This window comes from Herpailurus yagouaroundi, unplaced genomic scaffold (assembly GCF_014898765.1).
Source record: "Herpailurus yagouaroundi ecotype Mexico unplaced genomic scaffold, PumYag 163, whole genome shotgun sequence".
In the NCBI taxonomy this organism is placed as follows: domain Eukaryota; kingdom Metazoa; phylum Chordata; class Mammalia; order Carnivora; family Felidae; genus Herpailurus; species Herpailurus yagouaroundi.
The window spans coordinates 42112094-42129101 of NW_024412404.1; the positions used below are offsets into that span (position 1 = coordinate 42112094).

General features: G+C 38.2%; 1 protein-coding gene across 1 annotated transcript in view; it reads right to left on the minus strand.

Annotated features, from left to right (window-relative positions):
* The window catches only part of PCGF6 (polycomb group ring finger 6), a 34518-nt gene that overhangs the window by 1239 nt on the left and 16271 nt on the right, over nucleotides 1–17008 (minus strand). Inside the window, exons 8-9 of the mRNA XM_040486324.1 lie at nucleotides 16148–16246; nucleotides 9522–9608 (exon numbers count right to left, since the gene is read on the minus strand). Coding sequence (XP_040342258.1) covers nucleotides 9522–9608; nucleotides 16148–16246 — 186 coding nt within the window. The remainder of the gene's footprint in view (nucleotides 1–9521; nucleotides 9609–16147; nucleotides 16247–17008) is intronic.

Here is a 17008-nt window from a genome sequence, read left to right on the forward strand (position 1 = left end):
TGCAGTTATTTGAAAACCGGTTATGCAAACAATCAAGTCAAGTCAGATACGGTTTATTTTTCATAGCCCAACACTAATGTGAAATTCTTTGATTTAAAGAAAATAAAGGGTCCAAGTAAATAGACTTACTTATTCATTCACCTTATCACCAAATATTCCCTGCCACTGTGCCTTTTTAAATGACTCTCAAAGGTAATTCTGAAACTCCACAATTAGCCAGGGATGTTTGTGGCTAAACAGTTCTCTGAAAAGAACTCAAAGAGATACACCTTTCCTTCTGCGTGGACTACTTTCCTGAAAAAAGACTCAATTATCATAAAACACCATGGATCTGTGAAGAAATTAAACATTTATTTCCACATAAATGCAGCTCACTACCATTCACTGTGAAGAAAACTGTGGAACTCTTACCCGTTTAATACATTATACATTTTAACTGTGCCTAAAAGACTGTTCACAACACAGTTTAACCTTTCTTTGATGTCTAGAGTCATCATTATGAACACTGAATACACTGTTCTGTAACACAGTGACGTCTTCGGTCTCTGGGCAACTTAACCCTACACTAAATGACTCCAGGTACTGTGTTTCTGAATCTTTTCATCTGCTCTTTTGGGTTTCTGTCTCGTCTTTTGATAATCAGGTCTTAAACCTTTGTGTTCTCACCAAGTCCGCATCCAGGAAGCAATCCACCTTTTAAAGGTGCTATTTCTTTCTTTCTTTAATGTTAATTTATTTTTGAGAGAGAGAGCGAGAGAGCAAGAGAGCGAGAGAGAGTGCGCGAGCAGGGGAGGGGGCAGAGAGGAAGACAGAGGATCCCAGGCGGGCTCTGCGCTGACAGCAGAGAGATCATGACCTGAGACAGTGACCCGAGCTAGCAGTCAGGACACTTAACCAATTGAGCCACCCAGGTGCCCCTAAAGTGCTATTTCTAACCTACTATGAACTGGAAAAGTAACTTGTTGGGGAGTATGCCATGAGCAATGGGCTGACCCTGAGCAACACAGAGGGGGAATGGTGACATGCACGCCTTGCATTTCCAATCACATTCTAGCCATTTCTCTCTTCTTTGTTAAGCTTTTCCACGGTTCTACTTCCTCATCTCTCATTTATTACACAATTCACTGCAATCTGGATTCTGTTCCTGGCAACTCTAGTGAAAGCTCACCAGAATTCTAGGAAAGGGTTCACAAATTCAAAGGCCTACCTACAAGGGCCAGGAAAGTAACATAGATGAATATGTGAGTTAGGCATGTGAGCCCATAGGGAAAGTGGAGACCACTGGTAAACCAGAGAGCAGATGTGTAGCTACAGGAATTTAAACTCAAAAATATTTACAACACAATAAGCCATGTAAAACACAATTTCATACTATGCTTGGCCCATGGACCATCAGATCTATTCTAGACTAATTAGCCTAATCTAAGTAAATGAATTTATATTCTAACACAAACAGATTCTATCAATGTTCTTACAAGAATACAAATTACATTTTACATGTTAATTTTTTGCATGTAGTTATTCATGTTTCAGAAATGAAAGCATCATTTGCAAAATATAACATGCTGAGATGTCAAACTGAAAATAGCTTACAAGTGGTTTTAAAACCTCAAAACAACTTCAATGTATGTATAAAATCACATTTTATGAAATGAAATAATTATAATTCAAGTCTCTATGTCTATTATATTTATATTCTATATACATAGATATAAATATTATTTGTATTTTGTAGTTAGAGATGTCTCTATCCATGGTCTTCTTGAACTATCCAAACAGAATGAGTCTTCTAAAATTTAAGTCAGAGTAGGTCACTTCTGTGCTTGGCTTAAATCTCTCCAAAAATAATTTCCCATATTAATTTCCCAATTAAAATCCAAAGTTCATACTATGGCCTATAAAGTCCTGCACATGGTTTTATTCTGACTGCCCAGATCTCAGCTCCTACCATTCTCCTCCCCTTTCCCACAGAAGGTATATTATTCATTTAGCTGAGAGGTCCTGAGAGTCCATGAATCTTACATTGTTGTCAATGAGGACTTTAATTGTATTATAGGTTAAGTTCAGGGACTTGCTCATCTCTGAATCTCCCTACGTGTCTAGAATAGTGCTCTGTAAATATAATAAAACCTTGGATTGTGAGTAACTTGTTTTGTGAGTGTTCTGCAAGATGAGCAAACATTTCTAATAAATTTTAACTTGATAAACGAGTGGTATCTTGCAATATGAGTAGTACATGATGCTGAACATCACAAGATCACAACTGAGCCAATGGTTCTACTCTCTCTCTCTCTCTCTCTATGGGGGATTGTGGGTGATCATCTCCCATGCTCGGATCTTAGGCCACGGTGTTTGGCAGAAATCAGTGATTTTTCAGAACACTGGAAGGTACCCACACAACTGGCACTAGTGTATTTTTTGTCACTTCAAAGCACCTATGGACAGTCCTTTGCTTGTCCATACAAGAGTAAGCTTAGGAATGCTTTGCTTCATTCTAGGTCAGGCTGACTGCAGATATAGACCCTTTCGTCTGCTGCCTTATTGCCAGTTACATTAAATACAGTATATGACAAGAGTTCATTAATACTGTACTATAGGCAACATCTGTGTGAGTATATACAATGGCCCCCATGCAGAAAAAGATTCCATTGAGCTAAAAGACAGCAGTGGTTCCATTAGTGATAGTGAAAGTCTTCCTACATAATAACCCTCCTCTCTCCTCTCCCTCACACGAGCCACAAAGGTTTTCAAAGGTAAGTACAGGTTAATTTATTTTTCTTTATATTTTATGTTTTCCTTATTATTTTATATTATATTACAGTATTGTAATCATTCTGTATGAATATTTTGGGGTTGTGGAATGAATCATCTGAGTTTCCATTATTTCTTATGGGGAAATTCATTTAATACAAGTGCTTTGGATTACAAGGATGTTTCCGAAATGAACTATGCTCGCAAACTAAGGCTTTACTGTATGTTTTAAAAAATATTTCTTTAAGAGACAGTACCCACAAGTAGGGGAGGGGCAGAGAGAGAAGGAGAGAGAATCCCAAGCAGGCTCCACACTGTCAGTGCAGAGCCTTAACCAGGGCTTGATCCCATGACCTGTGAGATCATGACCTGAGCTGAGATCAAGAGTTGGCCACTTAACCAACTGAGGCAGCCAGGTGCTCCAGTAAATATTTTTTGAAGTAATATTTTCTACCTACTCCACTGGGATTTTACTCCTAGTTTCTTACATTTCTAATCAAGTAAGCTTAATTTTTTAAAAGATAATCATTTTCTAAGATTTTTGAAGTTTAACATTATAAAATTTTTAGGAAATGGCTTTGTTTATACCTCTAAGTATGCTTTAGTTATCGAAGAAATAATTTTGTTTCTATATTTTAGGAAGATTCTTTTAAACTGTTACTAAAATGTAGACAGTTGGCAAGGTACTATATTTCTAAAAATGTGTTAACAATAAATTGAATAATCACCTGAAAAAGTATTTGGTTACCCTTCTGTTAAGAGCCTGAGCTTTAAGTTCAAATTTTCAACAGTTGACTGTTGATTCTATGACTAACTAGCCAAGTGATCCTGGACAAGGTATGCAACCTCTGTACATCAATTTTCTAAATTATAAGATCCACCAATGGATGTTAGAATAGAGGGCCAAATTTGAAGAGAAACAGGATAACTGCATAGTTTCAAAGTATCTCCCCCCACATTATCAATTCCAAAGAGAAAAACCTACCAGTATTAAATATCTCCTGATGATACTCTGAGAATGGCACATCACTTGTACGTGATGTGCCAAAAACGCATAACCTCAATCTAGTCATGAGAAAACATCTGACAAACCCAAATGAAAGACAGTTTATAAAATCACTGACCAATACTCTTCAAAAGTATCAAAGTCATGAAAACAAGAAAGAACTGGAGAACTGGGAGAAGACAAGGAGACATGATGACTAAATACAATGTGGATCCTAGGACAGAGAAAGGACAACCATGGGAAAAGTAGCAAAATCCAATGTCTGCAGTTTTGTTAACAGTATTGTAACAATGTCAATATCTTAGTTTTGATGATTGTACTGTGGTCATGGAAGACGTTAACACTAAAGGATGCTGGGTGAGATCTACATAGGAACTTTCATACTATTTTGTAACTTTTCTCTAAGTCTTAAAGTATCTCAAAATAACATTTTAAAAAAGATAAAAGGAGATAGTAATTGTTATCTTTTTTAAAGTTTACTTATTTATTTTGAGAGAGAGAGAGAGAGATAAAGAGTAAGCATGAGTAGGAGAGGAGCACAGAGAGGAGAGAATCCCAAGCAGGCTCTGCTATCAGCACAGAAGCCTACGCCAGGCTTGATCCCATGGAACTGTGAGATCATGACCTAAGCTAAAATCAAGAGTTGGACATCTAACTAACTGAGCCACCCAAGCACCCCATTAATTGTTATCTTTTAAGGTTGTTGTGAGGCTTACACAAGATAACACATGTTCTGGGGCACCTGGTTGGCTCAGTCAGTGGAGTGTGACTCTTGATCCCAGGGTTGTGGGTTTGAGCCCCACGATGGGTATAGAGATTACTTAGCTCAAGAAATGTTAATTATTAGTGGTATTGTCTTTTTCTGAACTCTAAGCAATTTCACATCATATATGTGTTTTTCCTTAGTCTGGCAGGCTTATCAATGGATTTCCCTTTTTCTTTTCACTTTTCAACCCAAATAACTTCAAGACTAAGTCCTAACACCATTTCATTCTATCACTAAGCTGGCTATGTTGCAAAAATAATTACATTTCATGCAACTTCATGTCTTTTTTCTTGCTCAAGGAAAAGCCAGCTACGTTTTTCAAAGAAACAGAAAGGTGACAAAGTCCTCTTTCTTCTTTGTAAATCACATATAAAATTCAAGTTAATAATGACAGCCATTAAAAAAAAGTAATGGTCCCCAATCATGGTATGCTAATTACTTTTGTTACTCTGACAAATTGTTATCACAACTAAAGTATACCTATAAAACTAAAAGATAATTACAACCTATAATATTGCAGTAAAGAACAGTTAACCTTGGAGCATCTTTCTAATACTCAATTACATATAAGTTTCATTAGCAAAATTACAAAATTTGTAATTTCTTTAAAAAATCCAAATACCAGGGAACCTGGGTGGCTCAGTCAGTTGAGTGTCTGACTCTTGATTTCAGCTTAGAGTCGTGATCCCATGGTTGTGGGATCGAGCCCTACATCAGGCTCTGCGCTGAGTGTGGGGCCTGCTTGGGATTCTCTTTATCCTTCTCTCTCTCTCTCTCTCTCTCTCTCACAAAAAAAAAAAAAAAAAAAAAAAAAGAAATCCAAATGCCATTTAAAAAGTTATGAAAAACTGTGAATGACCATGAAATGGCAATTAGTATTAATTTGGAGGTTACAATAAAATATTAATGAGTAAGCAAATCTGCATTGATCAGCTGTATATTCTTTTGGGCCCTACTTAGTTCGCTCACTATCATGTCTGAGATTCATCCATGTTGATGGATATGGTAGTTGTATTTAATTGTATGTATATGTCACAATTTTTTACTCATTTTTTGTTGGGCATATGGGTTGCTTCCAGTTTGTGGCTATCATGATCAAACTATTATCAACTACCTTGTACATGTCTTGTGGTAGACATAATATTCATTTCTATCAAGTCTATACTCAGGAATGGAATTGCTGGGGAATAGGGTGTACATCCATGGCTTTAGTAGGTACCACCAAAAGAATGCCAAAGTGGCTGAACCAGTTCACACCCCCACTAACCACGCACGTAAATTCTAGTTGCTCCACACCCACACCAACACTTAGATTCTGAGTCTTTTGCATTTTGCTAGGTCAACTTGGCCAAACTAGAACTATATTTCCCCAAATCCCTCCCCTGTTAGGTTAGCCAATAGAGATTTGTGTAAGATAAGATGTGCCAAGTGGAAGGAGGCAGAAGCCATTATGCTCACGTCATCATAGAACACCTGATGCTCGTTCAGCTTATACACATTGTTGCTGGTATGCTGGCTCACATTGTAGGGACAGGAAGGCAGCCAGGCCTGCCACTAATTCCTCTTGCTCCCACAAAAGCTCCACCTTCAGCTTCTCTGAGTTCTGGGCCAAAGACCACCAGCTTTGTCTACAGATCACCCATGTCACTGAAGATGGAACTGATGAGACACACATTCCAGTTTCTCCTTACAGGTTCCAATTTATTCTCACTATTCCCCACTCATGACGGTCTTTTCTTCCAACTGCTGCCCTGTTGATTTACAATGACTACTGGTCCATAGGCACTATCTTTCAATACACTTCTTCACCGGCCCCTGCAGTTGTTTAAGGTATAATTCTGTAATATTCATTTGGGTTCTATTTCTCCAATGGAATCCTAACTGTTAAAACTGATGAATCCAGAGGTGCCTGGGTGGCTCAGTCAGTTAAGTGTCCGACTCTTGATTTTAGCTCAGGTCATGATCTCAGGGTTCGGGAGATTGAGCCCCTTTTTGGGCTCTGCGCTGACAGTGCAGAGCCTGCGTGGAATTCTCTCTCTCTCTCTGCCCCTCCCCTGCTCACTTGCTCTCAAAATAAATAAACTTAAGGGGCACCTGTGGCTCATGTGGTTAAGCATCCAACCCCGGCTCAGGTCATGATCTCACAGTTCCTGAATTTGAGCCCCATGTTAGGTTCTGTGCTGACAGCTCAGAGCCCGGAGCCTGCTTCGGATTCTGTGTCTCCCTCTCTCTCTGCCCCGCCCCTGCTCACACAATCTCTCTGTCTCTCAAAAATAAATAATAAACGTTAAAAAAATAAAATAAGAATCGGGGCGCCTGGGTGGCTTGGTTGGTTAAGCGTCCGACTTCGGCTCAGGTCATGATCTCATGGTCCGTGGGTTCGAGCCCCGCATGGGGCTCTGTGCTGACAGCTCAGAGCCTGGAGCCTGTTTCAGATTCTGTGTCTCCCTCTCTCTCTGCCTCTCCCCTGTTCATGCTCTGTCTCTCTCTGTCTCAAAAATAAATAAACATTAAAAAAAATTTTTTTTTAATAAAAAATAAAAATAAATAAACTTAAAAAAAATAAAACAAAAAACTGGTGAATCCAGGTAAAGCATAGGTGAATGTTCACTGTGCTATTTCTATGACTTTCCTAAAGGTTTAAAAAATTTTCAAAGTATAGAGGTGGCTGGGTGGCTCAGTTGGCTGAGCATCCACTTCAGCTCAGATCATGATCTCAGTTTATGAGTATGAGCCCCACATTGGGCTCACTCCTGTTGGCATGGAGCCTGCTTTGGATCTTCTGACCCCCTCTCTCTCTACCCCTCCCCTGCTTGTGTTCTCTGTCTCTCTCTCTCAAATAAATAAACATTAAAAAAATTTTTTTTCAGAGTACAAAGATTAATATAACACCTTTGTAACCAGTACTCAGTTTTATTGAGTATTAACACTTTTGTTTCAAATTTCTTTTTAAAGTGATGTGAATTTTACATCTTCCTGTCTGAAAGAATAAAGTGTTACCAACCCTCATTAAATCTGAGTGGTGGGTGCAAGGAAATCTGTAGCAAATTGGTAAAAAGAAAACCATGCAAAAAATAAATAAAATTCTCCACAATAGACCAGTCATTAGGCTGCAGAAATTTCGGCCATAGTTCTTTACAGGTTGGTGGTAAAGTACAGCCACAAAAATCATATCAAAATATACCAATTCTTTGTTTCCTATCGAAGAAAACATACACCTTCCCTATGATCCAACAATTCCACTGCTAGTTAGTTGTCCAAAGTAAGTGAAAGCAAAACTGATTTAAAAAGATGAGGAGAAGGGGCGCCTGGGTGGCTCAGTCAGCTAAGTGTCCGACTTTGGCCCAGGTCACGATCTCACGATCCGTGAGTTCGAGCCCCGCGTCCGGCTCTGGGCTGATGGCTCAGAGCCTGGAGCCTGCTTCTGATTCTGTGTCTCCCTCTCTAACCCTCCCCCGTTCATGCTCTCTCTCTGTCTCAAAAAATAAATAAATGTTAAAAAAAAATTTAAAAAAAAAATGAGGAGGAGGAGGAAGAAAATGTATACTTGTGTTCATAGTATATTTGTATTTTTTTTATTTTTTTTGTATTTTATTTGTATTTTTTTATTAAAATGTTTTATTTATTTTTGAGAGAGTACAAGCAGGGGAAGGGAAGAGACAGGGGGACACAATATCCAAAGCAGGCTCTGCATTGACAGCAGTGAGCCAGATGTGGAGCTCGAACTCACAAACTGCGAGATCATAACCTGAGCTGAAGTTGGACGCTCGACCGACCGAGCTACCAGGTGCCCTGCTACTTTATTTGCATTAGCCAAAAAGGGGAAATAACCCAAGTGTCCATGAATAGGAAAATGGATAAAATATGGCATGTTATACAATGAAATACTATGCAGCAATGAAAAGAAACAAACTATTGCTACATGTAACCACATGGATAAATTTCAACATGAGGGATGAAAGATGCCAGACACAAAAGAGTACTTGATTCCACTTACATGACATTCCAGAATAAACAAAATTAATCTATGGTAAACACAGGTATAAATATTTATGATCCTGGATTAGGAAATGGTTTCTCAGATATGACACCAAATACAGAAGGAAAAAGGGGTGCCTGGGTGGCTCGGTTGGTTAAACGACCGACTCTTGATCTGAGCTCAGGTCATGATCTCGTGGTTCCTGAGTTGAAGCCCTGTGTCGGGCTCTGTGCTGACAGGGCAGAGCATGCTTGGGATTCTCTCTCTTCTCTCTCTCTGCTCCTCCCTTGTTCACATATACTTGTGCGTGCGCGCGCTCTCTCTCTCAAAATAAATAAATAAATACATACATACATACATACATACATAAACTCAAAAACAAAAACAAAAAACAAAAAACAAAACAAACAAACAAACAAAAAAACCCAGAAGGAGCAAAAGGAAAACCAGATAAAATGCACTTCATTATAAAAACTTTGTGTTTCAAAGGTCATCGCAAAGAAAATAAAAAGACAACCCACTGAATGGGAGAAAATTTTTACAAATCAGATATCTGATAGTGGATGAGTATACAGAAGATATGAAAAACTCTTATAACTCAATAATAAAAATTCCCAATTTTTAAAAATGGGCAAAGGATCTAAATAGAAATTTCTCCAACGATATACAAATGGCCAGTAAACACACGAAAAGATCCTCAACATGATTAGTCATCAGGGAAATAAAATCAAAACCACTACGAGATGCCACTGCACACCCAATAGGATGGCTATAATCAAATAAACCAAGGGGTGTCTGAGTGGCTCAGTCGGTCAAGCGTCCAACTCTTGATTTTGGCTCAGGTCTGTCTCTCGCTCTCTCTCTCTGCCCCTTCCCCTCTTGTACTCTCTCTCTCAAAATAAATAAACTTAAAAAAAAAAAAAAGAAAATTATGGAATCTTTATTAAAACCGTTGATAACATTTCTTTCATTAAACAACGTGCCTGTCAGGCAGAAGTACGATAAAGTCTAGGACCCACCTGCATTGCTGCATCACCAATCGCACGTCGGATCTCCCTTAGAGTCTGATACTGCTCCAACAAGTGATCGCCACAGATGATATCTACCTATGGGCAAATAAGAGTATCAGATTGCTTTCCTGCTTCAAAAAACCATATGAAAAAAATTAAGAAAAACCTACATAATTATTTCCAAACTAGACTTTGCTATTTTATTTTAGACAGATTAAACACTCTCAAGACATATTTTAAAAACTTGCTATAAAAATAAAGTAAAATGGAAGGGGTATTAGAAGACATAGCAGGATAATAGTATAGTACAGCAGGCACTCAAAATGTTCCCTTGAATCTCTGAGAATAAATAAAATCACATTTGATATATTCAGCATAAGGCAGCACGGGAAGGTACATTTTTTTAAGTTCCATGATAAAATTGTTAAAAGGGTATATAATACTTAAAAAGGCTTTTAGTTACTTGAATAATTCTCTTACAAGGACTATCTCACTTTGCAACAATGAAGAGTCTAACAGTGACATCAAGTGCACACTAAGGGAGCTGTTTTATAAATGGAACATCTTAAGATTTTTTAGTTCTTTGGGAAGTCAAAGCTCTAAGATAAATCTTTTACGGTGAATGCTCTAGAAAGAATGACATTCAGTGACATACTACAAGGTAGTAAGATTCCAGTATACTTACTTGCTAAGACAGAAATGCAAATCTTCAATCTTTCTTTGTCTTTCAAGGAGTGCTCCTTTCCCATTGCCTTTAAATGGGGTCAGGTTCTTGATGTCTTATTCATATAGATCCCTTCATTGACTACATCTCCTAAGGTCACTGTTTAGTTTATGGTGGGACAGTTCTTCTTGTCCTCTAACCCAGAATAGAATATCACCTCTGACTCTTAGTTCTCCTTTCCCTTTCTTCTCATACGCAAACAGTTAAAAAGTCCTGCGGCTTCTTTCTTCATAATACCTCTCAGTGTTCCTATCATCCTTTCAGCGGCTACCCCTGGGCTTAAAGCTGAAATCCCCTTCTAACCAGATCTTCCTACTTTCAAATTCTGTGTACTCTAAAATTCCTGTCCAATGCTAACGTTATTAATCTCCTTGAAAGCTTCAGCATAGGTGGGGAAGAATCATAAAAGCAGTTGAATTTCACTGAGAAGCCACTATGTATACCATATGTTATACTATGTATATAATCTTCACATTCTTGTGAGCTAGGTATTATAATGCCCAATTTACAGATAAAAATACTGAGAGGTAAAGACATTTAACTTTCCTAAAGTCGCAAAGCTAGTAACTAGTAAAGTCCAGATCTAAACCCAGGTCTGTCCCCAGGTCTATCTTTCTCCAAAGCCTAAGTGTACATCAGGGGTTAGCAAACTTGTTCTATAAAGGGGTAGACGCTAAATATATTAGGCTTTGTAGGCCCTAGGATCTCTGTCATAGCTTCTCAAATCTGCCACAATAGCATAAAAACAGCCTTAGTATGGCTGCATTCCAATGAAATTTTATTTATAAAAACAGATGGCAGGCTAGATCTAGCCTATGGGCCCGTTTGTCAACGCACATGCTAGATCTTAAGGCATAAACTCCAATTAGTACCAACTTTAAAAAAAAAAAAAGATTTTAAAAAAGTAATCTCTACACCCAATGTGGGGCTCGAACCCACAACCCCGAGATCAAGGGTCACATGCTCCACTGACTGAGCCAGCGAGGTGCCCCCAATTAGTACCAGCTTTTGTGTCTCACACCTACTAGTTTCAATATTGGCAGAGCAAGCCTTGTTTGCAAGATGATTTGAAAGCTATGATAGAATATTTTGTGCACAGACCTCAGATCCATGAAAAACTAAAGAATTTGGAAACAATCATCATGTTTTCATTAAGTATTCAGCAATCCAGAGACCATCACTCTTCATGGGCTTCTCCCCATGGTATACATTTATGGTCTGGTTACTGTATTTTTCTTTTCAACTTAATCTTAACCCCCAGAAGTTGGCCAGTTACTAACAGTTTGATGTGGATGGCCCTAGATGCTATGTGCACATGTGGGATTTTTGTTTTGTTTTTTAAACATGGGATCACGAGAGAGCCTGCGTAGCTCAGTCGGTTAAGTGTCCAACTTTGGCTCAGGTCATGATCTCACAGCTCATGGGTTCGAGCCCTGCATCAGGCTCTGTGCAGACAGCTTGGAGCATGGAGCCTACTTTGGATTCTGTCTCCCTCTCCCCCTGCTCCTCCCTTGCTTGAGTTCTCTCTCAAAAACAAACATTAAAAAAATTAACAAAAAATAAAAAATGGGATCAAGCCACATAAACTGTTCTACAACTTATTTAAAAAACAAAAAGCCTTAGGGGTGCCTGGGTGGCTCAGTCGGTTGAGCGTCTGTCTTCGACTCAGGTCATGATCTCACAGTCCGTGAGTTCGAGCCCTGTGTCAGGCTCTGTGCTGACAGCTCAGAGCCTGGAGCCTGCCTCCTATTCTGTGTCTCCCTCTGTCTCTGCCCCTCCCCCGCTCATGCTTTGTCTCTCTCCCTGTCAAAAATAAGTAAATATTAAAAAAAAAAATTTAAAACCCCAAAAAACCTTAATATAGCATAGACATCTCTGAAGTACAAGGTTACCTCTAATATTGTGTTCCACTGTATAAATATGTCATAACTTTTTATATTTATTTTTTATTTTAGAAAGAGCACAAGTAGGGGAAAGAGAGAATCTTAAACAGGCTCCATGCTCCGCATGGAGCCCAAGGTGGACCTCGATCCCATGACCCTGGGATCATGACCTGTACTGGAATCAAGAGTTGGACAATCAACTGAGCCATCCAGGTGCCCCTGAATATGTCATAATCTATAAATCCATTTCCCTGATAAACATTTAAATTGCTTCTGATTTTACAATACTGATTTTTAAAAGTTACCTGACTGTAAATATTTCATAAATTACTTCATTCAAACAGAGTCACATCTCTGGGTTCCCACAAACATGACCCACATATTTGGTAGTTTGTAGATGGACTCACGGACTCAGCAACACAGCAAGGATATGTGGCCAGATCAGCAAGGGAAAAAGATGTAGGTGGAGTCTGGACAAATCCACACACAGGCTTCCTATGGTCCCCCTCTCGGTTCAGGAGAAGATACACCCAGAGTACTCCTTTTCCTAGCACTGGAAATGCAGCCCACTTGTGCAATGTTTCTGCCCAGGGAAGCCCATTTGAAGTTCAGAGTACAGGGTTTTTACTGAGGGCTGTTCATGTTGGCATTCTCTGCCTGTAACAAGTACTAAGCTCCAGACTCCCAGAAGGAAAGCAGGTATTCATCACAGATCCATTGTATGGTGTAGGCATGGTGAAACACCCTTACTGGGAACTTTCTGCAAGCCAAAATGCTAGGTAGGCAAGGGCCAACTGTAGAAGCAGTCCATTCTAAAGAGAGCAACCTCAGGTTTGCTTTATTAACTCTTTTCCTGTATAATCTTTCTACCTCTGGAGTAGCTAAGTCTCAGGCAGAAAGGTTAACTGTAATATTTCTAACCTCAGAGCAGAAATCAGACTGTGAGGGTAGTCTAAGAAGGCAGGAAAAACCTGTATCTTTTTTTTTTTAAACCCATATAAAAATTTTTTTCAACGTTTATTTTTGAGACAGAGAGAGAGAGAGAGACAGTGTGCAAGCAGGGGAGGGGCAGAGAGAGACAGAGACACAGAATCGAAAGCAGGGTCCAGGCTCTGAGCTGTCAGCACAGAGACCAACGTGGGGCTTGAATTCATGAACCGTAAGATCATGACCTGAGCTGAAGTTGGACACTTAACTGACTGAGCCACTGAGGGGCCCCAAACCACCCCCCCCCTTTTTTTTTACAAGCAAGATCACACTACAGATTCCAAGATAGGATTTTTCACTGAATGAGCTAGTAGCATACTTGTTCACACATGCTCTTCTTTGACAGAAAGTCTTTTTTCTTCGTCTGGCAAATTCCTATACATTCTTCAAGTCCATTCTTTGACTCCTCCAGAGTTAAATCATTCACTCTTGCACTCTTGTCACACTCACCATATCCTATTGTCATTCAGTTGTTTTCTTGTATATCTTCCCTACAACCAAGTCCCTTGGTGGCATAAATTTTCTCTCTCATCTTTGTACTCTTAAGGCCAAGTACATAGATGCTCAATTTAGCATCAATAGGTAATAAATAAATGGTAGGGACATACCATATGATGCATTAGAGTCTGTTTAAAAATTGATTTGGAAACAATTTAATAGTAAGGTTAAGTTCATATCATAAATAACCTATCTTTTAAGATGGAATTAATTATGGTAGGATTAACAATAAAATCTAACATCATTTATTCTACATAAAGAATTTTTAGTGATCAATGTGATGTTTATTTTCTAAGTCTCGTTTCATAAAACAAAAATAAGATCTGACGATCAAACAGTGTACGAAGGAACACAAGAGTAGCTATAAGACAAAATAAAAGAAGACATGAGTTCAATATACCATTGACTCAACCACAGTAATCCAGAGGCACTCGGATTTCTATGTGATGGAATCTATCCAGACAATTACTGATTTCTGATTTTGAATTAACTTAAATCTCTTGTAAGAATACATGATCTGTATTTTTTTAATCTTTCAGAATTGTCTTCCTTTTTTATTTTGGTATGCCACAAATAACTTTAAAGGTAGTTTATTACTTAACAGTCCTGTAGTAATCATTCATTCCTGCTAGAAATAACCCTAAGTGAAGGCCACATACCTATAAACAGAGCACACATTTCCTACTTGGGAATAACTGGTTTAAAGAAGATCAGCATAGCAGGTTCAAGTAACTGGGTTCACCAAGCATTTTATTTTGATTAATGGTTAACTAGCTCAATGTTCTGTTCGTATTAGAAGTAACTCTTGTTTACTCTCTCTTGGATTTAGAAGGTCTAAACAATTTTAGTCACAATCTGCATATTTGATAGTTCTCTGTTCCATCATTTCAACATTTTGGTGAAATAGTAATTTATAAGTGTTACCACCTATATAGTCCCTGAATAGGAAAGAAATATTTACCGAGAAAGCCAAGAACTGACAGAAAGTTAAATGTTGAAGACAAATTTTAAATAATTTTATTTCAGGGGCGCCGGGGTGGCTCAGTTGGTTGAGCATCTGACTTCAGCTCAGATCATGATCTTGCAGTTCATGAGTTCGAGCTCCACATCAGGCTCACTGCTGTCAACACAAAGCCTGCTTTGGATCCTCTGTCCCCCTCTCTCTGACCCTCCCCCACTTGCAGTCTCTCTCTCTCTCTCAAAAATAAACACGTATATACACACACATATATTTTATATATGTGTGTGTATATATGTATATATACGTATATATATAAAATTTTATTTCAAAATGCTGAAAGCCTTGAATTCTATGATATGAAAGAAAAAAACCTACATTTTTACACAGCCAAACCAATTTGGCAACCACATTTCTTAAAACACCAAATGTGAAACTTATAAATGGTAATTCTGTTCTGATCAGTATCTAGCCACAGAGGAAGTAATCTATACCCTACAGAAAGCCCTCTTGGGTGGCATTTCTTACTTTATATAATCAGGTGCCACTCTTCTGAATTCTGCTTTTAGAAATAATAGACTGTTATTGGATCACTTACAATTCTTTGTCCAGGGGTCTCTAATAAGTTACCTTTTTTTTTTTTAATATTTATTTTTGAGACAAAGAGAGAGACAGAGACAGAATGTGAGTGGGGGAGGGACAGAGAAAGAGGGAGACACAGAATCTGAAACAGGCTCCAGGCTCGGAGCTGCCAGCACACAGCCCAACTCTAGGCTCGAACTCACACTGCGAGATCACGACCTGGGCCGAAGTTGGACACTTAACCGAATGAGCCACCCAGGCGCCCCATCTAGTTAGTTACCAGAAGACTAGCAATAACCTCAGGTAAGCTGTGGCTACAAGGTGGCCAGGTAAGTTATTTCCAGTTTTCAGTTGCCATGAGAAATATCTGTTAACTTAATAGCAAATAGTGTTTTAAATAAAAATTATTTCTTCAAATTTTACACATGATGGAGAACAAAATCCTCTTTAAAATTTAAGTAATGAAAGAGCAAAACTATATAGATGTGCGTTGTCAGTGACCCACATTCTATTTAGACTTTATGTTCAACAATACATGAGGTTCGAGTTTCTACCTTATAACAAGAACATATTACATGGCTAGAATGGGAGATCTTTCCTAATGCTCAAAAAACCAATAGGGTCTCTATTAGACAGCTATCTCACTTTTCTAGGTGTCTTGGACCTAGCTTGTCACAAACGCAAGGATGTCCTCTGAAGAGAAGAGGATGGGTGATAAAGAACCTTCTGCACTATCAAAGAGACAGCCTTGGGGAACCGAGGCTCGTATCCTCAGCTCTTCTCTGACACTGACAGGTAGTCAGTCACCAATGCCAGTGAGAAGCAGACAGTTGGTCAAATGTGATTCAAGTGGGGCTGGAATCACTGTGTCCCAATATTTAATTAGCATTTACATTATCTACATGTCATAAAAGCCACAGCATGCAATCCTTTTTAGCATTTCTTCAGTATACTAAAGGTAATCTCACAGCTTCATCTGTCCTTTTACACACATATACTCTACCTGACAAGCTGGATCAAGACCCATTTTTCTTCTGAGGAATTTTTCTACATGCCCAATAGTTGCTTCTCCAGAAACTCGGACAAACTTCTTTTCCAAGGGCTACAAAAATAAACATAAATAAATATTTTCAGAATGAATACATATAATGTATAAATCATAAAGCAAATTTTATAATAAAGATGTCCAACAGATTTATGAAAAAAATTACTATGAAATTTGAGCTCATTTACCTGCCAAAGAAGAAAAAAGGAATTTTTGCTTAGCTTCCCCTCTGAAAAGTATGTCAATAATTTTTTTTAATAGAAAAGCTTACTGGTTTAATACCTCATCAAAAATAAAACTTAGAGTAAAATGTATTGACAGAGAGAGAATATCTAAGACTAAATTATGTCTAAAACAATCTAGCATCCTCAACAAAAAAACTGCAAGGGAAAAAAGAACAAGATGGAGAAGGAACGTCTAGACTGAAAAGATGTGAACAATATAAGTAAGAGATATGTCAACCAATTACAATGTATGGATCGCATTTGGGTCCTGATTTAAACAAACCTATACAATAATTTTCATGAGATAATTCTGGAAATTTAAGTAGCATGTGGATATTTGATTAAGGAATTACTATTAGTTTTCAAAACTGTAGTATCCCTATTCTGTTTGTAAAAAGTCCTTATCTCTTAGAAGCAAATCTGATTATTTACTGATAAAAATGTCTCAGATTTGCTTTAAAATTGTGAGAAGTGGTGAAGACATAGATGAAACGAGATTGGCTGTGAGTTTTTAATTACTGAAGCTGAGCGTGTACATGGGCATTCATTTTACCGTTCTATTTCTGTGTAAGTGTGACATTTTCCAAAATAAACG